Source organism: Artemia franciscana, chromosome 4 (genome assembly GCF_032884065.1).
Source record: "Artemia franciscana chromosome 4, ASM3288406v1, whole genome shotgun sequence".
NCBI classification, from domain to species: Eukaryota; Metazoa; Arthropoda; class Branchiopoda; order Anostraca; family Artemiidae; genus Artemia; species Artemia franciscana.
This window is the reverse complement of record NC_088866.1, coordinates 9292444-9318278: the sequence shown is the minus strand read 5'-3', so window position 1 is coordinate 9318278 and position 25835 is coordinate 9292444. Positions and strand designations below refer to the sequence as shown.

General features: G+C 34.4%; 1 protein-coding gene across 3 annotated transcripts in view; it reads left to right on the top strand.

Moving 5' to 3' along the window:
- The window catches only part of LOC136025958 (somatostatin receptor type 2-like), a 170453-nt gene that overhangs the window by 110372 nt on the left and 34246 nt on the right, over positions 1–25835 (top strand). For all 3 annotated transcript variants that reach the window (XM_065702069.1, XM_065702068.1, XM_065702070.1), the window contains 4 exons: positions 1019–1215; positions 16558–16788; positions 18710–18829; positions 20415–20567. In XM_065702069.1, coding sequence (XP_065558141.1) covers positions 1019–1215; positions 16558–16788; positions 18710–18829; positions 20415–20567 — 701 coding nt within the window. The remainder of the gene's footprint in view (positions 1–1018; positions 1216–16557; positions 16789–18709; positions 18830–20414; positions 20568–25835) is intronic.

Sequence of the window (25835 nt, the reverse complement as noted above, 5' to 3'; positions counted from 1 at the left end):
GGGGAGGCTCAGAGGGACATCTATCGGATGTCTATCGGAAATCTAACGGACATCGGACATCTATCGGACTATCGGACATCCGTCTATCGGAAAATGCTCAACTTGCATTACAGGGCAAGAAAATTTGTTTGCAGAGGTATACGAAAGTTTTATTTGGACAGTCCTGAATCCTAAAGAAAGTACTTGATTCTTTTTCCCCCTTCTCTGAAACAGCGACAAAGTGATATAAAGTGGCTTGATTTACTGTAATTTTTTGTTGAAGGGAATTTTCCAGCTATTTTCGTCTTTTAATAAAATGTGCAGATGAACTTTGTCAAACACAATAGATTATAGAAAAATCTTCATAGCTTCATATCTGGACAGAATGGCCATGGGTTTGACGGTCATAGTCTTTTGCTAGTTCATGTAAATAAGCTTTCACCACGGCATTCAATAATATGTCTCTTGCAATTGAAATAAAGGAAGAAGTATTTTACTTTTTGGAATCTTTTTTGTCCAATCTCTCCATTATGTTGTTTCAGATCATTTTATAGGAATTAACCCCTGTATCTGCTGTGGACCATTTGGTCCTATCCCAAGGGGCTGCGGAAATTCTAGGAAAAAAGTATGCAAGTATTCTTTTAGAAGGACTCTCTGGACACTGCCTATCTATTATAAATATAACAGTTCATAATCAAAATAAATCCTCTGAAAATATTTTAGCTAAATGTGTGAAAATAGACTGCCGCTTTTGACGTTCGGTTGATGACATATGCGAAACCTAAAAAAAAACTTGATTGTCAACCAGCCCTATAACTGGAAACTTACAATTGTTCAACTCTCTGTTTTGTAGGTTTCAGTTATTTTATTCAGTTTTTTGTTCAGTTTTTCAGTAGTTATTCAGTATATTCAGTTCAGTTTCTTGTAGTTATTTTCAGCATTTTAGAGAATCGAAATCTACCCTGCATGTTCGTTTTGATCGCCCGGTTGTTTTATGTTGTAAGGTTTTAATTAGTTTCTTAATGTGTTATCATTTTAGGAATTCCATTTCTTTTGGTGGCCATGTTTTCTGATGGATGGCCTCTTGGCTACGTGATGTGCAAAGTTTATATGACACAAACGTCCATAAGTCAGTTTGCCAGTTCATTTCTCCTGGCCATCATGTCTGCAGACAGATATATCGCTGTTTGTCATCCAATTAATTCACCAAAGTTCCGAACACCGACCATTTCAAAGGTAAGTCATTGTCAGGTGATTTAGAAGCGATAAATCTGAAAGTTGGAACGGATTCTTTTGTTCTTTGCCCAAAAGCAGTTCCTTTGGCTAATGAATAATTCACAAAGTAGAAATAGGTCATCATTAATACTTGTTTTAACTTTTATCTCAATTTATTTCCGTAATTTTTGTTTGTGTTAAATCAATGTTCAATCAAAAGTCTTAGGAAGTAGGGTAGTAGGTAAGTACTAGTAGTAGTAGTAGTAGTAATAGAAGAGGTAGGGTAGTAGGTAAGTAGTAGTAGTAGTAGTAGTAGTAGTAGAAGTAGGGTAGTAGGTAAGTAGTAGTAGTAGTAGTTAGGTAAGTAGGAAGTTTAGGAAGTAGGTTTGACTAAAACGAAGAACTACTAGCACCTAGTAACGTTCGATATAAATACACACAGGGGCCATGGAAATAAATCCTCCATTTAAAGTAATTAGCCAATTTCCCTAAGAATACTTTAGGAATACGGCGTTGGAAATTTCTTATGCTGGAAATTTCTAAATTTCAGATTTAAATAAATTAAGCCTTTGAATTTTCGCTTAATAGCACGTATTTCTAGAATATGCCTACATTATCGTACATATTTAGTTGATTTTAAACCACTTCCCATGTTACACTTCAAAGCTTCGAATTCAGACTTCCGTACGCTCCCATACCAATGTCTTACCACCATAATCCTTTCTTTTATATGTCTCAAAACACTTCATTCCATAATGCACTCATAAGCGCGGATTATGAATTAGAGAGGGGTTGCCTCACAGTGTTTTCCCTTGGTGGGGCTTTAATGAGATTAGTAGTTGACAAATTTTGGATATTCAGACTTAGGATATTAGCTTGAGCTGGATGTATTGACTATTCACCTCGGGGTTGGGCTTCCTAGGAGTACCTTATGCGCATTCATTTACCCTTGTATAAGGTGGAAAATGTTATTTTTCCTGAAAAGTTATGTTCTTAATTCATTTTGTAAGTGGAAGCTAATTCTTCAAAATAGATTACGAGAATAGACCCTTACATTTGATGCTAGAAAAAGTATCAAAGTTTTAGATATGTTTGAAACTTGTATACTTTGGCGCTAAGGAGGTTAAATATACTAGAAAATGTAGAAAAAAGAGGGTTACGTCGTCAATGCACATAAAAGCACATAAAATCTTTTCTGAAGAGATTCAGACTTGAAATCAAGGAACGAAATTATTCTGATTTGGTTGAACTTGACAATTCTAGAATTATTTCCCTTTTCATGTGGTTGCGCGTGTTTTCTTAAGTTTAATGGGGCAAATAGCTAGACATTGCGATGGCTCTTCGGTTTTCTTGTCTGCACTTAGATTGTTTATTGACTTGGGTCACTTGTCTAATGAAACTATTGTTTGGCATTTCAGGTTTATTTTGTCGAGTCGTTAGTGGAGAAAGTTTATAAATGGAAATAAGTAGCCTGTTTGGGTTCATTGAATTTAGGGTTTGGTATGTTGAAATTACTTGTGTTAAAACATCAAGGATAAAAATCAAGATGTGTAAAAATTGCTTGGATGTTTCAGTTTGGAGTTTCTCTTCATCAGTCTTGATAATCAGGTTTAACTATTATCAAAGTTTAAAAAAATAAAAGTCTCCAGGGGGAGGGATTATCAAGAAATAACTTAAAGAAAAAAAAAATCATATTGCATTAAAATGAGGGACTGTGGAAAATAGGAGTATATGAAAATTTTCAATAACCCTTGCTTAAGAACGTAATAAGCCAAAAGTTAGGCTGAAATAATGAAAAATTTACGCTAATGTGGCGATATTCTAGAAATACCATGGTAAAAATCAGACTAGACCTTCCATGAGTTTTGAAAGATTTGTGTGTGTGGTAAATGTTAGTCAGTCTGGAAGGTAGAAGTTAGTAAATGGTGATACATAAGATTCGAAGATAGGGAAAGTAGATTGTAGAATTGTTAAAAATAAACCATATAGAAAATCTGAAATTGCAGAAACTTGGAAATAAATTGGTTAATTTCTACAAATATTTTGCTCTGATAAAGGCATTCGTAATTAAATTCAGAAGTAAAAGTTATGCTACTACTGTTAGTACTAATTGGTGTAGTGTCGATGTAGGTTGATCTCAGCTTGCTAATATGGGACCCTGAGTTGAAACCCAATTGTAGCAACACATTGCAGAGGGCCACGTAATAGAATAAATCCAGGCTTTTGCGTGCATGAAGATTCAAAGGTTAGAAAAGTAGAATTTGTAAAAATATATAATCTCTCTCTCTCTCTCTCTCTCCCTCTCTCTCTTTCTCTCTCTCTCTCTCTCTCTCTCTCTTCTCTCTCTCTCTCTCTCTCTCTCTCTCTCTCTCTCTCTCTCTCTCTCTCTCTCTCTCTCTCTCTGGGCCTGTGTGTCTGACTCTGTGTATTTGTTTTTATTACTCTGTCTGTGTTTGTGTGTCTGACTCTGTGTGTTTTTGTGTGTATTTTGTCTCCCTTCCTTTCCTCGTGTGTCTGACTTTGTGTGTTTTTGTTTGTTTTTGTCTCTCTGTCTATCTTTACGTGTTCGTTTGTCTGACTCTATATCTTCGTTTTTTTGTCTCTTTCTCTCTTTTCGAGGAGTTAATTTTTATTTGTTTTAGAAGGTTCAGATTTTTCAAGGGAAAATATATAAAACCACTGGTTGATGGGAATAAGGAAAAGGCTTATTCAAGAAAATTGTTTAATTTCTATACCCTTTTCAACGATAAAGGGTATTTTTTTGGCAAAATCACTGAAGTATGAAGAAGGAATATAACTTCCTTGGATTATCACATTCTAACAATGAAATATACCCCACTGTTCACCAAAAACAATGGTCAATTTTAGTTTATAGGACTAGTAGGAAAATGGCTGAAAATGCTTTAGAAATGATAATGTGTGCCGGATGATACTATAGAACGGCCAGTGAGTCCTGCGATGGCGCAAACTGCTTTGGACTATCAAATTCTAACAATGAAATTGAAATTCCTTGTGTTCCAATAAAAACAATGATCAATTTTAGTTAACAGGGCTATTGTTGTATGAAAATGGTTTAAAATATTTAGGAATGGTAGTATGTACCACAGGGTGCCATGGGTCGGTCATGGAATTTCACAGTCGCATGAACTGCCTTGGATTATCATATTCTAACAATGAAATACGAAGTCGCGCTTTTCAAATAAAAATAATGGTTAATTTTATTCTATAGGACTATTTTTATAGGAAAACCTGAAAATGTCTTAGGAATGATAGCATCGGCCAGTGGGGACCACGTGCCAGTTATAAAATACCACGGTGGCGTGAATAGTCGTTGACTATCCCATTCTAATATTTAAATAGAAAGTCCCGCTGTTAAAATAAAAACCATGGTCAATTCTAGTTTATAGGGCTATTTTTGCAAGAAAATGGTTGAAGATACTTTAGGAATGATAGGGTATGCCATAGGGTGTCACAGAGAAGCCACGCAATGCCACGAAGGTGTGAACTGCCACGAGTCAATCAGAAGAAACGCTATTGGGAATTTTCCTATAAGTTCACACGATCGATTTTAATATATACTGCTTGTATGTTTTTTTTTTGTAACAAATGATTGAAAATGCTTTGAGAATAATAGTGTGTGCCAGACAGTGTCACGATCCAGCCAAAGACTGTCACTGGCCGGGAATTGCAACATTGCATCACGATCTAACAATGAATAGGTATTTTCCCACTTTTCAAATAAAAAATATAGATCGGTATACTTAACTATCAGAAAGCGATTAAGTGATAATAACAGGTCCCACAGGGTAACACCGTGCAGAGAATTTTTACAAAATCACTAAAAATAAGGAGAAGGCTCACTCAAGAGAATGTTGTAAATTCTATTCCCTTTTTAACAGTAAAGAAATACAAAATTAGAGCCGAAATATATTGAAATACATTAAATGCTTTGCTAAAAGTAAGGAGCGATGTTAAAACTTAGAACCATATCTAAAATAAAAGTTGGGTGTTGTCCCGTTTTTACAAAGTAATTCTTGTGTGTTTTAGAATGTTTTAATTTATCAGGGAAAATATAAAGAACAACTGGTTGGAGGAGATTAGAAAAAGGCTTATTCAAGAAAATTTGAATACATTATACAGTTTAAAATCGTTTTCTTCAGATTATAAAGGCTCTCGGGCCAAACTGGAAGCTTGTACAAGACTTATCTATTAAAAGCCCGTGTTTTAATACAGTAATATATTTTTAGGTCAAGGTTATACTCACTGCAAATTTCTCAGCATTTATGTAGACAATCCTCGATTGAACGACTTCATAGTTGAAAATATCCCTTTCCTAGCTATAGGCCTATATTATTGATTTCAGAGCCCTGAGAGTAAAGTACTTTAAAAAATTTTTTATTTTGTTTATTAATAGAACTTATCAGCACAATAGAATTCTTTGTCTTCATCTCTTAGATTTCTTGTCCAACAATGAATCTTCAATGTATTTCTCAGTTGCAATTAAGGCATCTTGTAACCTATGCACATCTGTAAACATTAGATAATTAGATGCACCCTTTCAAGATTATCTCTAATAAAACTGTCAAATTCTGTATAGCAAAGAGGAAAAGACAGACTATTGACCGTATAAAAGGTGTACCATAATCTAACTACAAGGGTATTCTTGGTTTCATTTCACCACTGCAAGCCGATTCAAATCACCATATAGTAAAAGCATCCATTACTAAAAATATGCGAAGAACAAGATCGATATCCACAATGTTACCACTCTCATAGTATCCCCTAAACTATTAGTTAACAAACAGTTTTGCGCAATAGTGCAATAATCAATAGCATTGGTGGATGCTAATGTGTAATCGAGAAGAAACCATTGTGTAGAATTTCTCTCCAACAACATAATATTAGGACTGATTTGTTCAGATGTCTAAGGCACCACTCCATTGGAGAAATCTCTGGTCTTACTTGCGATTATTAAAGTGGACATATATCTTTGAAGACGGATTATAAAGGTTCACCGAGGAAAAAGTCTTGAAAAACAATATCTCAATGAAAATGTCTTGAAGAAAAAATTTCTCGAAACAAAAAAAGGTTTCGAACAAAAAATCTTGAAGAAAAGTGTCTTAAAAAACGTCCTGATATGTCTAAAAACTTCTTGAAGAACGTCTTGAAGAAACACGTCTCTGAATGTCTCGAAATGTCTTGAAATTCGTTTTGAAGAAAAAGGTCTTACAAAACGTCTTGAAATATCTTGAAATGTCTTGAAGAACGTCTTGTACAAAAATGTCTTTAAAATTGTCTTGAATTGTATTGAAACATCTTGAAAATGTCTTGAAGAATGTCTTGAAGAAAATGTTCGCATAAGTATTTGGTAACAGCCACGTGTGTGTCATCCTCAGTTACAACCGGGGGATCTCCACTTGACTAGTGGCCCGTGAGCTTTAGAAATCAAGTCACGTGAGATTACATCATCCCAAATAAAGTCACAGGAGATGACGTTATCCTCAATGAATTTACATAGGTCAACAATCTCCTATTACATAACTAGCAACTCTCTATAGTATTGCGTAACAAACAGGTGTACATAATCAATAATCGACAACACCTGCTGGCTGCTTTGGACCCTGAACTGGTTGCTATGCCAACAGTATCTATTTACCTTCCATTACTCAGAAATTTGTAAGAGTCCATGCTTAGGATCGAAACAAGGAATAAACTGGTTAGAAAGTAATAAAAGAAAAATTTTGAATAGTATGGTGATAAGAAATTGATATTAAAGCTTAGGTAAATCTGAAACTCAGAGGACTGAAAGGAATCTTGAATTTTAAGCCATATAGCTTTTACTTCAAGAAGATTGCAAATTAAAATCTTATCCCAAGTCATATACAATGAAAATTAGGATGAGGAGATAAGCGCTTTAATTTTTCCACGTGTGGAATGAGCAATCCCTCAGCCTTTTTGTTAGGATTAGAGTTCATTAGTTGGGAATATAGAAAAAATGAAGCCAAAAATTCAATGTTAAAAAATCTAAGGCTAATGAGAACACTTATGATTTGGTCTAGTCTTTTTCTGAGGCTCTTTGTCTCAGAAGGCCCAGTGTTCACCCATGTCACTTCTTTGCCCTTCTTTTGAGTGTTTTTACTATCTTGTGACTTGGTCTAGTCTATTACAATGTTCTAGAACCCATCTAGTTTTCCTTTCCAAATTAAGAAATCAATTTAAAAAGGGTTTTCTGAAAAGACGTTTTCTATCTGCCGTATTAATCTTAAGATCACTGAATTCCTAAAATAATTCCTACTTTTGCAAGAATTTCAGAATACTGAATTCCTACTTTTGCAAGAAAATGGTTGAAGATTCTTTAAGAATGATAGGGTATGCCATAGGGTGTCACAGAGAAGCCACGCAATGCCACAAAGGCGTGAACTGCCACGAGTCAATCAGAAGAAACGCTATTGGGAATTTTCCTATAAGTTTACACGATCGATTTTAATATATACTGCTTGTATGTTTTTTTTGTAACAAATGATTGAAAATGCTTTGAGAATAATAGTGTGTGCCAGACAGTGTCACGATCCAGCCAAAGAGTGTCACTGGCCGGGAATTGCAACATTGCATCACGATCTAACAATGAAAAGGTATGTTCCCACTTTTCAAATAAAAATATAGATCGGTATACTTAACTATCAGAAAGTGACTAAGTGATGATAACAGGTCCCACAGGGTAACACCGTGCAGCCAATTTTTACAAAATCACTAAAAATAAGGAGAAGGCTCACTCAAGAAAATGTTGTAAATGCTATTCCCTTTTTAACAGTAAAGAAATACAAAATTAGAGACGAAATATATTGAAATACATTAAATGCTTTGCTAACAGTAAGGAGCGATGTCAAAACTTAGAACCATATCTAAAATACAAGTTGGGTGTTGTCCCGTTTTTAAAAAGTAATTTTTGTGTGTTTTAGAATGTTTTAATTTATAAGGGGAAATATAAAGAACAACTGGTTGAAGGGGATTAGAAAAAGGCTTATTCAAGAAAATTTGAATACATTATACTGTTTAAAATCGTTTTCTTCAGATTATAAAGGCTCTCGGACCAAACTGGAAGCTTGTACAAGACTTATCTATTAAAAGCCGCTGTTTTAATACAGTAATATATTTTTAGGTCAAGGTTATACTCACTGCAAATTTCTCAGCATTTATGTAGACAATCCTCGATTGAACGACTTCATAGTTGAAAATATCCCTTTCCTAGCTATAGGCCTATATTATTGATTTCAGTGCCCTGAGAGTAAAGTACTTTAAAATTTTTTTTATTTTGTTTATTAATAGAACTTATCAGCACAATAGAATTCTTTGTCTTCATCTCTTAGATTTCTTGTCCAACAATGAATCTTCAATGTATTTCTCAGTTGCAATTAAGGCATCTTGTAACCTATGCACATCTGTAAACATTAGATAATTAGATGCACCCTTTCAAGATTATCTCTAATAAAACTGTCAAATTCTGTATAGCAAAGAGGAAAAGACAGACTATTGACCGTATAAAAGGTGTACCATATTCTAACTACAAGGGTATTCTTGGTTTCATTTCACCACTGCAAGCCGATTCAAATCACCATATAGTAAAAGCATCCGTTACTAAAAATATGCGAAGAACAAGATCGATATCCACAATGTTACCACTCTCATAGTATCCCCTAAACTATTAGTTAACAAATAGTTTTGCGCAATAGTGCAATAATCGATAGCATTGGTGGATGCAAATGTGTAATCGAGAAGAAACCATTGTGTAGAATTTCTCTCCAACAACATAATATTAGGACTGATTTGTTCAGATGTCTAAGGCACCACTCCATTGGAGAAATCTCTGGTCTTACTTGCGATTATTAAAGTGGACATATATCTTTGAAGACGGATTATAAAGGTTCACCGAGGAAAAAGTCTTGAAAAACAATATCTCAAAGAAAATGTCTTGAAGAAAAAAATATCTCGAAACAAAAAAAGGTTTCGAACAAAAAATCTTGAAGAAAAGTGTCTTAAAAAACGTCCTGATATGTCTAAAAACTTCTTGAAGAACGTCTTGAAGAAAAACGTCTTGAATGTCTCGAAATGTCTTGAAATTCGTTTTGAAGAAAAAGGTCTTACAAAACGTCTTGAAATATCTTGAAATGTCTTGAAGAACGTCTTGAACAAAAATGTCTTTAAAATTGTCTTGAATTGTATTGAAACGTCTTGAAATTGTCTTGACGAATGTCTTGAAGAAAATGTTCGCATAAGTATTGGGTAACAGCCACGTGAGTGTCATCCTCAGTTACAACCGGGGGATCTCCGGTTGTAACTGAGGATGTTACAACCACAAAAATCAAGTCACGTGAGATTACATCATCTCAAATAAAGTCACACGAGATGACGTTATCCTCAATGAATTTACATAGGTCAACAATCTCCTATTACATAACTAGAAACTCTCTATAGTATTACGTAACAAACAGGTGTACATAATCAATAATCGACAACACCTGCTGGCTGCTTTGGACCCTGAACTGGTTGCTATGCCAACAGTATCTATTTACCCTCCATTACTCAGAAATTTGTAAGAGTCCATGCTTAGGATCGAAAAAGGAATAAACTGGTTAGAAAGTAATAAAAGAAAAATTTTGAATAGTATGGTGATAAGAAATTGATATTAAAGCTTAGGGAAATCTGAAACTCAGAGGACTGAAAGGAATCTTGAATTTTAAGCCATATAGCTTTTACTTCAAGAAGATTGCAAATTAAAATCTTATCCCAAGTCATATACAATGAAAATTTTGATGAGGAGATAAGCGCTTTAATTTTTCCACGTGTGGAATGAGCAATCCCTCAGCCTTTTTTTTAGGATTAGAGTTCATTAGTTGGGAATATACAAAAAATTAAGCCAAAAATTCAATGTTAAAAAATCTAAGGCTAATGAGAACACTTATGATTTGGTCTAGTCTTTTTCTGAGGCCCTTTGTGTCACAAGGCCCAGTGTTCACCCATGTCACTTCTTTATCCTTATTTTGAGTGTTTTTACTGTCTTGTGACTTGGTCTAGTCTATTCCAATGTTCTAGAACCCATCTAGTTTTTCTTTCCAAATTAAGAAATCAATTTAAAAAGGGTTTTCTGAAAAGAAGTTTTCTATCTGCCGTATTAATCTTAAGATCACTGAATTCCTAAAATAACTGAAAATTCAAACGAAATAAATTTAATTCCTATTTTCCCATTCCTTGAGCTTAGCGTTAAGACCTCTATATAATATTGTGTTTTATTGACAATTGAATTTAAAAAAAAAATTCAGCTGAAAGTAAGGAGCAGCATTAAAAATTATAACGAACAGAAATTATCATGTATATTAGGTTCGCCCGCTCGTTAATACCTAGCTCTTTAAGCTAAAGTTCGGATTTTGCTCCGATTCCTTAAGAATGGTCCCTGAATCACAAAGGCCGTTTAATTAGAATAAATAGCTTTTTTGAAAGTACTAGACAAAACTTTAGCGTAAAGAGCGGGGTATTGACGAGGGGATGAACCCTCTAATATGTGTAATAATTTCTGTTCGTTTTAATTTTTAATGCTACTCAAATTCTTAATTTTAATTTGAAAAAGCTTGTTTTTTAATTTAATTTCTAATCGTTTTTTTTAAATAATGCTAGGAGATCCGGCAACCCCTTCATAGTAAATAAATTAATGCCATATTAACCTTAAGATCCCTTAACTTTTAAAATAATTGAAAATTCAAACGAAATAAATTAAATACCTACTGTCCCCTTTCCTAGAGCTTAGCGTTAAGACCTCTACATTACATTGTGTTTTATTGACAATTATATTTCAAAAAAGGTTTTTTTTAACTGAAAGTAAGGAGCAACATTAAAAATTAAAACGAACAGAAATTGTTATGTATATTAGAGATTTTGCCCCCTCGTTAATACCCCGCTCTTGACGTCAAAATTCGAATTTTGCTCTGATCATTTAAGAATGACCCCTGGATCACAAAGGCCGTTAATTAGAATAAATAGCTCTTTTGAAAGTACTAGAAAAACTTTAGCGTAAAGAGTGGGGTATTGACGACGGGGCAATACCCCTAATATGCGTAATAATTTTTGTTCGTTTTAACTATTAATGTTGCTCAAAAATTTTAATTTTACCTTATAATTTCTATTCGTTTTTAAGCAATCCTGGGAGATCTGGCATCCCCTTCATGGGAAATTCTCTTCCCCCTGAAAAAAATTCCCATGGTGAAATCTTCCAACGTAACCCCTTTCCTCTGACCTTCCCCCCCACCAGAAAAAGATCCCCCTGAAAATGAGTATAACCTATATGAGTATACATATACCTATATGAGTATATACCTATGTGAGTATAACCTTGACCTAAAAATATATTACTGTATTAAAACAGCGGCTTTTAATAGATAAGTCTTGTACAAGCTTCCAGTTTGGTCCGAGAGCCTTTATAATCTGAAGAAAACGATTTTAAACAGTATAATGTATTCAAATTTTCTTGAATAAGCCTTTTTCTAATCCCCTTCAACCAGTTGTTCTTTATATTTTCCCCTGACGAATTAAAACATTCTAAAACACACAAAAATTACTTTTTAAAAACGGGACAACACCCAACTTGTATTTTAGATATGGTTCTAAGTTTTAACATCTCTCCTTACTTTTAGCAAAGCATCTGATGTATTTCAATATATTTCGTCTCTAATTTTGTATTTCTTTATTGTTGAAAAGGGAATAGCATTTAAAACATTTTCTTGAGTGAGCCTTCTCCTTATTTTTAGTGATTTTGTAAAAATTGGCTGCACGGTGTTACCCTGTGGGACCTGTTATCATCACTTAATCGCTTTCTGATATTTAAGTATACCGATCTATATTTTTATTTGAAAAGTGGGAACATACCTTTTCATTGTTAGATCGTGATGCAATGTTGCAATTCCCGGCCAGTGACACTCTTTGGCTGGATTGTGACACTGTCTGGCACACACTATTATTCTCAAAGCATTTTCAATCATTTGTTACAAAAAAAAAACATACAAGCAGTATATATTAAAATCGATCGTGTAAACTTATAGGAAAATACCCAATAGCGTTTCTTCTGATTGACTCGTGGCAGTTCACACCTTCGTGGCATTGCGTGGCTTCTCTGTGACACCCTATGGCATACCCTATCATTCCTAAAGTATCTTAAACCATTTTCTTGCAAAAATAGCCCTATAAACTAGAATTGACCATGGTTTTTATTTTAACAGCGGGACTTTCTATTTAAATATTAGAATGGGATAGTCAACGACTGTTCACGCCACCGTGGTATTTATAACTGGCACGTGGTCCCCACTGGCCGATGCTATCATTCCTAAGACATTTTCAGGTTTTCCTATAAAAATAGTCCTATAGAATAAAATTAACCATTATTTTTATTTGAAAATCGGGACTTCGCATTTCCTTGTTAAAATGTGATAATCCAAGGCAGTTCATGCGACTTTGAAATTCCATGACCAACCCATGGCATCCTGTGGTACATACTACCATTCCTAAACATTTTAAACCATTTTAATACAACAATAACCCTGTTTTTTATGTATCCATTTGTATCAAAATTTCGTTATTTAGAGTTTTGGTTACTATTGAATGTTACTCTAGTCAGTTACTATTTGGAGTTTCGAAAAAGAAAATCAATCACCAATAGACATCTAATTTTTTAGCAATCTTGGTGTAATCAAGTCATATTCAAAACCCTGAAGAAATATTATATTAATAATCACACATTAGAAGTTAACTTAATACAAGTCTTAGAAAAAAAAGATTATTGCGTTATTAAGGTATTAAGAGGATTTCTTCAACATGTAGTGTTTAAAAATAAAAATAAAACCCTAAAGGTCTCCCATTATTCTCAAATGGTAAAACCATATGTCGTAACGTAACTAAACGATTTGGAAGTTTCTAGAAAATCACACTATGGCTAAAGAAACCACCGGCTTTATCATAAAATGACGCTTGCTGAAGTTTTCACAAGATTAAGCTAAGATAAAGATGGTGGTTACACCATTTCATTTGAGCCGTCTTAATTCCTCGTTCTATGGGATTTGTGAGTTTCCATATTATATAATCAATCGCAGGAGGTTTTTGCTATGAATAGCTGAAAACAGTATTTATCCAAAGTGCTTTAAATTAGAATAAGAGAACCAACCAGTTAGTTTCCGAACATCACTAAGAGAGTATATTTCAGAAAAGTCTTTTTTAGAGAGGAAGGAGTATGGGACTTATAACTTTGTGTTTTGGAGTAAGGTGCAAATTTTTTTTTCTTCAGTCTTCATATAAGAGTAGGTCATACATCATCGTCTTTTGTTTCTTTTTCATTCTTGTTGTCCGACAGGCTTTTTGACTAAATCAATAGACTGTTTAATATTTAGATATTTTGATAGTCAACAATAGTTAATCCCCCCGGAACCAGAAGACATGGATGACAAAAGGCAATACTCAGCCAATGCCTCACGAAGGATAATGGGCTGTCCAGGTCGTCGGTGAAAGATCTTTGGTCTAAGACAAAGGAGAGGTTGTCTTCTTGAGGCACCGTTATCACCTTCTGTGCCAGCTGGCATGAAGATCTAAGTCTAAGCGATAGTACATGCATAAAATTTGGAATTCTAATTAAATCTATTATCAACTCTTCAATTAACCCATACAATTGTCAAAGAAATAGGAATAGTAGGCTCTTGGATACGAACATTTAGCTAAGCCACTGGTAATACTTCTTCTGCCATTAGCCTTATTGTGTTGCGAGAGCAACACTTTGGTTTTGTCCTTTTTTTTATCCTATGCCACCGATCTCAGCTTATTCCTGGAAACTGGTAAGGGTCTAACCTGTGCGGTTTTTACGGGAAGTGTGGACCTCAGGCCGGATTGATGAATATGACATTACATTTTGGAAAGCTCCGCAGAACTCTTGGCTGGGGTCAAAAAGGATGGTTTTTGCTTGTCCACGAGCCAGAGCCTATGGTGTGCGAAGTGAAGTGGAGTTATATAGCCCATGTCAGAGAGGAGTATCTGAAGTTGTGTAGCCAAGCTTTCGTTTCATCAAACCATGTTTCTGCTCTCGAGTGGAAAGCTCCGTTCTAGCAGGCAAGCAGGCAGGTACCATTTTCCAATTGAAGATGGACTAAAATCTATAAGTATTAAATATATGCGGCAGTTATCCGGCTTCACAGCCAATATTTCTTCTTGGAGTGATAAATAGAAAAATTTACAGAAGCAAAAATTTTGCATTTTCCCACGGGTCCGAAAGTGCTCCGATCTATTGTTTCTACCCATTTTTGTTCGTGATTTCAGCTGAGTTTATCATTCAGTTTTTCGGACTTGGGATTGCGGTAGAGAAACGGTGTCAGATGTGCCTAATAAACTTTAAAAGTTCTCTCATTGCTAAAGAAATTGGAGGTTATCCTATGTTGCTTTCTAAGTGGTGACGTTGGAAAGTTGGCCTACTGCAAAAAAAAACAACTTTTGAACTAAGACAGATAAAAAATTTTCGACGGCAATCGATAGCTCTTGATGAGCTGATCAAAATATATAACATCCATTTTTTGGTACAAAAATTTCTTCATGAGGTATACCAGTTTGAAAGTTTCAAGGGGTTGACAACTTCAGTAGTAAGGTACACACTGAAACAAAATCTAGGCCGATACAAATTGTGAGACATATGGAGAACTTGTATGCAACAGTCGACTGATATGTAATAATAACCTTTGGCAATGAGGGGTTAGCAACTTTTTCTAGTTTGTGTATCTATTATTTGTTTCCAGTGTATTTGATGGTAAAGCCAATTTGGTTCTAGTGGTAAGACATGTAGGGGACTTGTAATTAATAATCTGCTGTTAAGTTACAGTCAACTTCAGAGATGAGGGGTTTGTAACTATGCTAGCTGGTGTACCCATTTATTTGTTTCCGGTGAACTTGATGCCTATCACGGGAGAGGAACTTATAAGTAAGAATCGGTTCACTTTGGGCGAGAAACGACTGTTAGCTCATAATCATCTTCGGCAATGAGAGGTTTGCCACTTTTGCTAGTTGGTGTACCTATTATTTGTTTCCGGTGTATCCGGTGTACCCATTTATTTGTTTCCGGTGAACTTGATGTCTATCACGGGAGAGGGACTTGTAAGTAAGAATCTCTTCACTTTGGGCTAGAAATTTGTGCAAATTGGTGCAAATTGTATCCGATTTCCTTGAATCTGACAGAATTAAGTGTTTGCGCAACGGGTACAAACGATAACGTAAAACAATGAGGTAGTTTCGTAATAAGTAGTATCACCTATGGTATTTTAATCCTGAAAAGTTACGGATAGCTTTATAATGCCAACTAGATTGTATAAGATATTGTTCCGAGTTTTCATCCGTCACGATGTCTAAGATTGAAAAGGATAAAGTTCAACAGGATGCAAAGTCAATTTAGTCCCTTCATTCGATATTATTTTGTAGTTGTTGTTTTTTCAATGCCAAGGAATAGCCTTTAGTCATGTGATAACTTATTGCGTTCTTGTTTGAAAATACCGTTTTAAAAACTTTGATTGGCTGACAACTTCATCATTTAACTAATAGTGAAGAAACAAGCACGAACGAGAATGTAAAACAATGAGATAGTTTCGTAATAATTAATAGAATGTCATCTATGGTATGTTGATCCTGAAAAGTTAGGGATAGCCTTATAATACCAACTAGATTATATAAGATATTGTTCCGAGTTTTCATCCGTCACGATGTCTACGATTGAAAAGGATAAAGTTCAACTGGCTGCAAAGTCAATTAGTCCCTGCTTTCGATACTATTTTTTTGTTGTTTTTTCAACACTGAGGAATAGCCTTTGATCATGCGATTACTGATCAATAGCGAAGAAACAAAACCAAAGTGTTGCTTTCGCAACACTTTAGTCGGCGAAACCGGACAAAGGTTGCCGCAACACTTCACGTTGCCCGGGCAACGTAGGTATAGTTTTTCTTTCTTTTAATTCTTAGCTGAAGATGGAAAAAATCAGTGCAAAATGTAAAAAAATAAATGTTATAATTTTTTTACTGGACAGATTTATTAGTCGTTGTCAGACCTCTTTCCTCTGAGAAGAAATGAGTCAAGGTTCTTCTCCACTATGAAATCCTACCTTCATAGGAGTAAAACCTGCATAATAAGTCTCTACGAATTAAATTCTAATATATTAATTGCCTTCTACTTTAAAGTTCTGTCCACTTATATTTTTGGATAAGTTGTCTATTGCTATAGAAGGTATTTATACCCTTTTGTTGATGATTATTGATTATGAATTAAATTGCCTATGATAGTATGTTAATTGAAATATATTTTAAGGTTGTTGCTTTAACTGCTTGGACAACATCAGCTCTTATGGTTATACCTGTATTTAAATATTCGAACCTAGTGACACCTCCGAATGGTACTCAAACTTGCAACATAGTATGGCCTGAGCCTGGTTTCATCGCTGGTCCTACAGCATTGACACTGTACACATTCCTTATTTCATTTGCTTTACCACTGTGTCTTATTGCAAAATTTTATTATATGGTTGTTAAAAAGCTTAAGGTGAGTAGGTTTTAGTTATTCATTCTAGTAAATAATTAGGCATATTTATAACCCATAATACATTCATAACACATGTATTAATCAAATGAATGTGGTGTAAAGAAAAATATTAATTTCGAAAATATATAATACAAAGTATTTATTTTGTACCTAAATTTATCGATTATGATTCACTTCATTTCAAAATTTGAAATACTTAAGTACATAGGAATCTTTTTGGTTTTAACTGCTGCTACTAATGCTTCTGGTGGTAGTCTACTATAAAAAACAAGGTAAAGACTAAACCGCCCGAGGAAGAAAACCTTGGCTTCACACGGCTTTCTGTATTTGTTTTATTATCCCATCCCTTAATAATCTTGAACGTTCTTTCATTCTTCTTCAGCTCCTTGTAGGCTAAATTTTTTTACTTTATTATCCTTGGGATATGCCTTTATCTATCCTGAAGAAAATTCCAAGCCACCTTAGCCATGTTTTCACCATTTACATATTGAGGTAGTTTAAGCCCTTCTATTTATAACTATATATTCTGTAGCACTAGTCGTTAGTTTAAGTTGTTGAGTCTTCGACTCGAGTTTTTTATGACAGTATTATATAATATTGGTACAATTGTCCGATGATCCAGAATAAATCCCATTACTGAAAGTGTGCCCAATTTAGGGTTTTTTGAACTTAGATATGTCGACACTACCAATTGAATTATAAATATTACCGATATTTAAACCGTAAAAAACAATACTTTAAACTTTATTAATGCCAGACATATACAGCATGGATTACTGAACTGTTTCTTGTTGCCACTGAAGAACTTTCAAAACTCAACAAGCAATGATAAGAGGAGGCTAATAATATATAAAAGGTATAAACGTATTACTTTGCTCATTAATTTACTCTGGTTTTTAAGAGATTGGAATTCATAACCAGGTGGTAGTTTAATTCCCTCTTAGAAAAAGGTTCTGTAAACTTGATTAAAAAGTCTTTACGCAGACAAAGTTTGGTAATTTGTGTGCTTAATAATATCAAAATGTATTTTTACTGCGCAAAGAATTTAGAAAAATTCCTACGAAAACGATATAATCTGTTTTTATTATGAAATAGTTTTCCATATTGTTTGCAGCAGTGGGTTTTCGCAATTTTGCAACGACAAAACTACAACATTAATCTACGATTTTCGGTATTTGATATTTAGTTTGGAGCCTAGTAGTAATATTCAGCCTGGATATTAAATGGGAGGTAAATGGGAACGTAAATCTTTTTGAAGAACTGGTAAGCTTGTCAAAATTTTCCCTAGGCACAAATGCTTGTAAAATATTTTGTGAGAAAACAATATTTGTCAAATAACGAACAAGTTAACGATCAAATGTAAATTCATTTATTAGTTAAAAGAGAGACAAAAGTCTGGATATTTCGACCACATATACAGTGATCGTCATCAGCAGAAATAGTGAGTATATCTGCTGATCATAATCGCTGTTATGTGGTCGAAATATCCAGAGATTTGTGTCTGTTTTCACTGTCTAATAAATGGACTTATACCCAATTGAACGTTCTTTTTTTTGTCATAGAAACGCAACATTTCTTAGAAATTACATCGAAAATTTTCCCAAATAATATGGAGTTTTGAATTATTCTGTTGGCTCAGTTTTGTAAGGGGTAGCTCACTCCCTTTTGTCCTCTCTTCCCTCTTTGACATCCACGCCGAAGTGGATAGGCTAACATCAAGCTATTAGTCGATTTCATTAAGTCGACGTATTAAGTTAAAAACGTTATGTAAGTAAAAGGAGGCCAAATTTATAGTTTTTTTTTATAAAAATGTCTTTTTAATTTTTACTTGTAATCTATAATCAAAGAGCTCAACGTTTTATTTAATGCCTAGCTATGAATTTTTTCTTGCATTAACTTTTCATATTTTTCTTTTCTTTAGATAGTTGGAATGAGAAATAGATCTCAAGAGAAAAAGAAGTCTCATAGAAAAGTCACAAAGATGGTTTTAACTGTCATCACGGCTTATATAATTTGCTGGTCACCCTACTGGTCATTGCAGGTACGTTGTTAGATATTTTTTACACATTTTTTCGATATTTATGTAGAATATCCAAATTTAAATAATTGTTTCAAAGAGTATTGTATCTATACATTCTCAAATCGGCAACATTGTACGGAAAAGCAATTTTAAGATAAAGCTCGTGACTAAGCGTAGCCAAAACTTTTCCTTGAATGTTTATTGTTTCACAAACCAGCGGCAGTGTTTTTATGTATTCTAACGGTTTCAGTTTTGCTCCCTTTACCTCTCTCTTTTTTCCCCTCATTTTTTCTCTCTTTCACTTCCTTCTGCATTTTCTCTTGTGAAAATGTAGATTTGTCATTACTGGAAGTAATGATTCGTATAAAACTTAAATCGAACAGAGATTGTTGCGTAAAAAAAGAAAGCTACCTCCTATCTCTAAAACTAAGAGGAACTGCTGTATCCCCTTTGTTCTAAATTTGTACAGAACTTTTCTGAAAGCATCTGTGACTGCAAAGAATGCAGTTAATGAGTAGTTCCAAGTGCTTTATATACCCATTGTGGTAGAGGGAGGGCTGAAGCTTCGCAAAGTATATTCTTACACCCAAAGTTTCTACCCATTAGGGAGTTTTTATAAATACACAAGAAAAAAGGGGGGAATAGAATCTAGTCCCTAAACTCCTTCCAATCAAATGAAATTTTTTGGACCAAATTTCATATACAAGTTTTGCGGGAAGACAATTCCTCTCTTATTGCAAAAATATATCAAGTATAATTTAATCGTTTGCATTCATACGCTAATCTGCTTACCTGTACAAAGAGCGACAGAAAGGGGAAGAAAAATCACTCTTGAAAATAAAGCCCTGCACACACTTTTGTGTACCCTCTAATAAACCAATTCCGATAATAAAGCCTTAAAAGGGCTCCGTTGACAGTTTAGTGCATACTGTATGTATACTATGTAACTCTTTAGGGATGATTGCGTCGCCTCCAGGTATTATGTCCTCTAAAACTGGGTTCAGTATGCTTTCAATATTCTAAATAGACGAAAGTAAAACAGTTCAAAATAGGAATGAAACCTTTTTATTGACAGTGAACAGATATATAATTTAACTGGATATTTTGAACACGTATACAGTGTTCATCATCAGCAGTAAAACTAAAAGACATGAATAAAACCAAACAAAATCTATACCTAATAAACTAATTACATATAGTTTATTGCTCTTATTTTTTTCAATGCAACAGCGGAAGCCAATCTCTTTGACCTTTTCGGTTCCGGTTCATTAGATTTATCTGACATATTACGTGGATATAGGTCATAGCTTTTAGGTGAGGTGATATTTACTTTATTTGACTTCAGTAAATTATCATGAATTGAATTCAATCCAAATTGAACTGTTTTACTTTCGTCATGGAAAGGCAGTGTGGTTTTCGAAGTTATTTAATTCTAAATATAATATCGTAGCTTTCACACCATAGCGTCATGTTCTCTTTGAGTCGATATTGGTTGTTTTTGTCATAAAGGAGCAGAAATCATAACTTTATTTTGCAAAATAAAAGAACTTCGCTAGACTATTGTCCCATAGCTACGGAAGGTATTTGAGTAATCTTCTTTTTGTAGCTCGCTTTGACCTTTAACGGCGCTAGAGAACGGATGTCCCATGTGACCGTCGTCTTATTTGTCCTTACTGGTGCATTTGCATATTTGAATAGTGCGATGAATCCAATATTATATGCTTTCCTCAGTGACAACTTCAGGAAAAGCTTTCTAAAGGTAATTCAGATTGACTTCCAGTTTTTTTTTTCTCAATTGAATTTATTTCAAAAAGCAAACGACAAAAGACAGAAAGCCAAGCATTTCAGAGGAGTATTTTAACAATTTAGTCACTACTGAGGCTTTCAAGTGTTAGTTAAAATATAAAATCGCGAAGAAAGTTCTAGTGCTAGGTACACTCACTTTGATATGAGAGTTATGCAAATGCTAGATTGCAGAGACTTTTTTTTTCATTAATAGTGAAAGTACTCTAAAATGTGAAAAAAGCTTCCTTCTTGAAAAGTAATAAAAGCAAAACAGTCTATAACAATTTCCCTTGAAATGACATTAGTTTAAGAAAATGTAGAAGGGGTAAAGTTTGGAAAATTTAGGGGAATATTTCGTTTCATTTTTTCCAATGAAAATACAAAAAAAGGGCATTTTTCAATGAAAGTGCTAAATAGGGAGCCACTCCAATTTGATTCCGCTGTATTATTGCTACCTAGGTAAACTTAAATTTGGTCAGAATAAAAATGAAAGCGTGGGCTACCATTTAATAAATTTCTTTTAGTTTTTTAAGTATTCAATAAATCTTCATTGTCATTTACCGCTTTCGAATCGTGAATTCAATTTTGAACATGCTGAAACTAAAACTTTTGTTTACCTATAAAATGTAAACGAGACTGCGTATATATCGGGGTGAGGTGGGGGGTCCTGGAAAAGAATAGATTAACGTGTACCTAGAACCATCGCATATTACTACGATTCGATGCTATGTACTCTCTTTTACAACAGTTAGAGAAAACGCACAGTCAGTGAAAAAAAGGAAATACAAACACTTCGCTCAGCCATCTTCAATGGAGAAAAAATATATATATAACGGTTCCAAGTAACTAACTGTAAAAAAGGAACGACTCAGCCCAATAGTAACCAAAACTCTAAAAAATGGAATCGTGATAAAAATAAATACATCAAAAGAATTGGGTTTTCATGCTGATTCAAAATATATAATATTCATTAAGCTTAAAATTTAACCATCAAAGACTATGAGCCCGAGAAAAAATCGCCTGATTTTTGAAAAAGGTGGGAAACAACCCCGAAAATTCGAGCGATTTGATGAACCATCAAATTCAGCATACTGGAGAATTCTACTGACTAGGTTTCAAGCTCCTATCTACAAAAATGTGGAATTTACATTTTTTGCCCAAGCACTTTTTCCCCAAATACATCCTATAAAAATTTGAGATAGTCATTTTGCTAAAAAATAATTCAAAGATCATAAAACGAAAGCTCTGGTGTCGTCAAAACACCCCAGGGCTCGGGAGCAGGCGTTGTAAGTTGTGTTCTTATAGAAGGGATGCTGGTATAAATTTCATAGAAGGCTCATTTGATCGGAAATTCACAGCTCTGCTTCACTTTTAAGAGTCAAAACGGACCAGAGGACAACTGCCCCCACGCCCCTTTTCCCCAAATATACTTAGAAAAAATGTTAAGATAAAAATTTTGTTTGAAACAGTTCAAAGATCGTATAAAGAAAACTATGAGGTCTACACAACCCCCTTAGGGCCTGGGGGCAGGTGTTGTAAGTTTTACCCTGGAGGTATATATTGTTTTTATAGAAGGGATGCTCTTATATACTGAAAGTTCTAGTTCACTTTTGAAGAGTCAAAAAAGATCGGAGGGCAACTACAGCCCCCCCATACACCCTTTTTCCCCCGGGATCAGGTGTTGTAAGTTGTGTTCTTATAGAAGGGATTCAAAGATCATATAATGAAAACTCTGGTGTCGTCAAAACACCCCAGGGCCCGGGATCAAGCGTTGTAAGTTGTGCCCTGGGGGCATATTTGGTTCTTATAGAAGGGATGCTGGTATAAACTTCATAGAACGCTCATTTGATCGGAAATTGAAAGTTCTGGTTCACTTTTAAGAATCAAAACGGATCGAAGGACAACTGCCCCCGCGCCCCTTTTCCCCAAACACATTTGGTAAAAATTTTAAGATAAAAATTTTGTTTAAAACAGTTCAAAGATTGTATAAAGAAAACTCCGGGGTCTACACAGCCCCCTTAGAGCCTGGGGGCAGGTGTTGTAAGTTATACCCTAGAGGTATATATTGTTTTTATAGAAGGGATGTTCGTATATAATTAAAGTTCTAGTTCACTTTTGAAGAGTCAAAAGAGATCGGAGGGCAACTAGAGAACCCCCCCATACGTCCTTTTTCCACAAACCCATCCAACAAAAACTTTTAGATAGCCATTTCGTTAAAAATAGTTCAAAAATCAGATCATAAAAGCTCCGGGGATCGATACAAGCCCCCAGTGCCTGAGGTCAAGTACTTTAAGTTACTTGACCGGGGATATATAAGGTTTCTATGTAAGGGGAGGTCGTATAAACTTCAGAGTTGGCTCATTTGATTGGAAATTGAAATTTCCCCAGATGCATCCAATTAAATTTGTTTATATGGTCATTTTGTTCAAAATAGAACAAAGACCATATACCAAAGACTCCAGGGCTAACACAGGCAGCCAGAACCTGGGCCAAATATTGTTAATTTTGCCCCGGGGGCATTTAAGGTTTTTGTGGAAGGGATGGTAGTGATCACGATTAGATAAAAAACATCGGGGTCAACACCCCACCCCCGAGCTTGGGACAAGGGTTGTAGCCTCTGCCCTTGGGACGTATAGAGTTCTTATGGAAAATATGGTAGAACAGACCTCGGAAAAGACTCAAATGATTAGAAACTGAAAGTTCTAATTCCTTTTTCAAGATCCAAAAATGATCCAATGGCAACTAAAAGTCAGAAGTGATCGAAGGGCTACTGGTCCCCCCCCCAAGACTCCTTTTTCCCCGAATCCATCAGATCAAAGTTCTGAGATAACCATTTTGTTCAAAATAGTTTATATATTAAAATAACATAAAAACTCAGGGGTCAACATAACCCCCCCAGACCCTGGGGGAAATGTCGTAAGTTAAGTCCCGGGGCAGATAAGGTTTTGTGTAAGGGACTGTTGGATAAACATTAGAGGTGGTTCATTTGATTGGAAATTGAAATTTATATTTACCTTTTTAAGAGTCATCAAAAGGGATCGGCGGGCATATATTCCCTGCTCCATCCCCTCTTTTTCCCAAATGAATCCAATCAAAATTTTGAGGTATCCATTTTGTTTAAAGTAGTCCAACGATCAGATGACAAACGTTATTATTATCGTTGTTTCATTCCAAAAATCCTGGGAGCTAAACCCTGGCCCTCCCTGTATCAACCTAAAAAAAAAAACTTTTTAACGAAATTCTTTTCCAAAAATCATAGGGATTCGATTTAATTTTATTACCTCTTTCCAAGAATTTTCAAGACGCCTATATTTTTCACTACAACAAGAGTATGGCTACTGTCCGTTTCCCTAACGGTAAAAGCACGAGGCCTACTGCGTGATTGACTTTTTACTAAAAGCAATTATATTGCAATTATTTTCTTTTTTACTTATTACACATTGAAAGTAAAATGAAAATTGCCGTGAAACCAGACCAAGATTTACCAATAGGCCCACTAAGCCTTCCGGCTTTCACTATTCGCGAATATATGAGGATTTCCCCGAAAATCTTGCAAAGTCGGAGCGGCAGAGACGCATGGGCCTAAGAGCGTCAAAGCTTTAAATACAGCCTTGGGTGAGAAAAAATCTTGACCTGGCGAGCTTTCAGCAATTCATATCATTATATATCACATATTCAGTTTAATTTTATTAGTTCTTGCTAAAACCAAATATTTATTTTGTAATAAAAAATCATTTTGAAATAGGAGATTTTGAAAAACTTGAAACTTTGGCAATCGAAAACGAACAACAATTCAATAAAAAAAAGTAAACTTTCCGGAAGAGAAGTTTTCTAGAGAAAAGTAAAGGCCATATTATACTTGAGATGAGAAGAAATAGAAACCTACAATTACTCAAACTCAAAACGACCAGAAATTACTATTAAAGAATAAATGAAACCCAAAAATAGCAAAAATTAAATAAATAATCACAGCAAAAAGCATACAACAGGTAGTAATATAAATGAGTTAATAAATCTTAAAACGATCAAAGCTTAAGTTGAATATGCAAATCAAGCTTAAAAAGAACAAAAATATTTTGCTAGTGAAGTATAAAGGAAACCCAAAACGAACAGAAATTAAATAAACAACCAGAGCACACAAAGATACAACAGGTACTAATACAAATGAGTAAATAAACCTTTAAAAAAGTTAAACTTAAATTGAATATGCAAATCAAACTTGAAACGAACAAAAATCTCTGCAAACAAGAGTTTGGGTTTTGCCTCCTTCTCTCACTGTAAAAGTCTGAAACCTACTGCTTCGTTGGTGCTTTATTGAAAACGAATCATATTACCAATATTTTCTTTCGTGCTCATTACAACATTGTAAATAAACGTAAAAATTACAGTAAAATCAAATTTCGAACTAATGAGCTTCAGCAATTAATATCATTATATATCAAATATTCAATTTGATTTTATTACTTTTATCCAAGACTGTTCAAAATAAACATAGCTTCTCTACAAACACGAGTTTGGATACTACCCGCTTCCCTAACTGAAATAGACTAAGGCCTACTATGTCTTTGGTGCTTCACTGAAAACGAATTATATTACAAATATTGTCTTTTCTAGTTATTATAGCGCTGAAAATGAAAAGAAAATTAATGTGAAATAAATTTTTCAACAAATAAAAGCATTATATCCAGTTTGATTTTATTTGTACTTCCCAAGACTGTTCAAGACACCTTTAGTTTTCATTCACATGGGGAGATGGACTGAAACCGACTTTCAACCCAGGAAAGTTTTCATATGGCCGGAATTACTAATTGGCTTATCGGGAGTTTAAAGAAAATGAGGAAGGTGAAAAGGCTAAAGAAATTAAAGATAGCCGCTTCGTTTTTTTTCGTTCTCATTTTCTTACAGAAATGGCTGTCTGTGCACAAATTATGGCTGTATAAAAACAAACACCCTACACAAGTTTATTGCTAACCAGAATAATTCAGTATGTAAATGATATAGATACTTTTATATCCTAGCCACCTTCTCATGACTGATAGAGACCATTACAAAATTAGCTAATTCAAACGAACTCTGCCACAATCAATTATACACTGATAAAACCTGAATTTTAGGTCTATTAGTAGAAACAAAATTAGCACCATCTATGAACAAGAAATTTTGTAGCTTTTGGGTTTTTTAACTTTACTCTCTACCCCCAGAGCCTAATGCTTATGGCGCAAGTGTTATGCGAGTACACTCT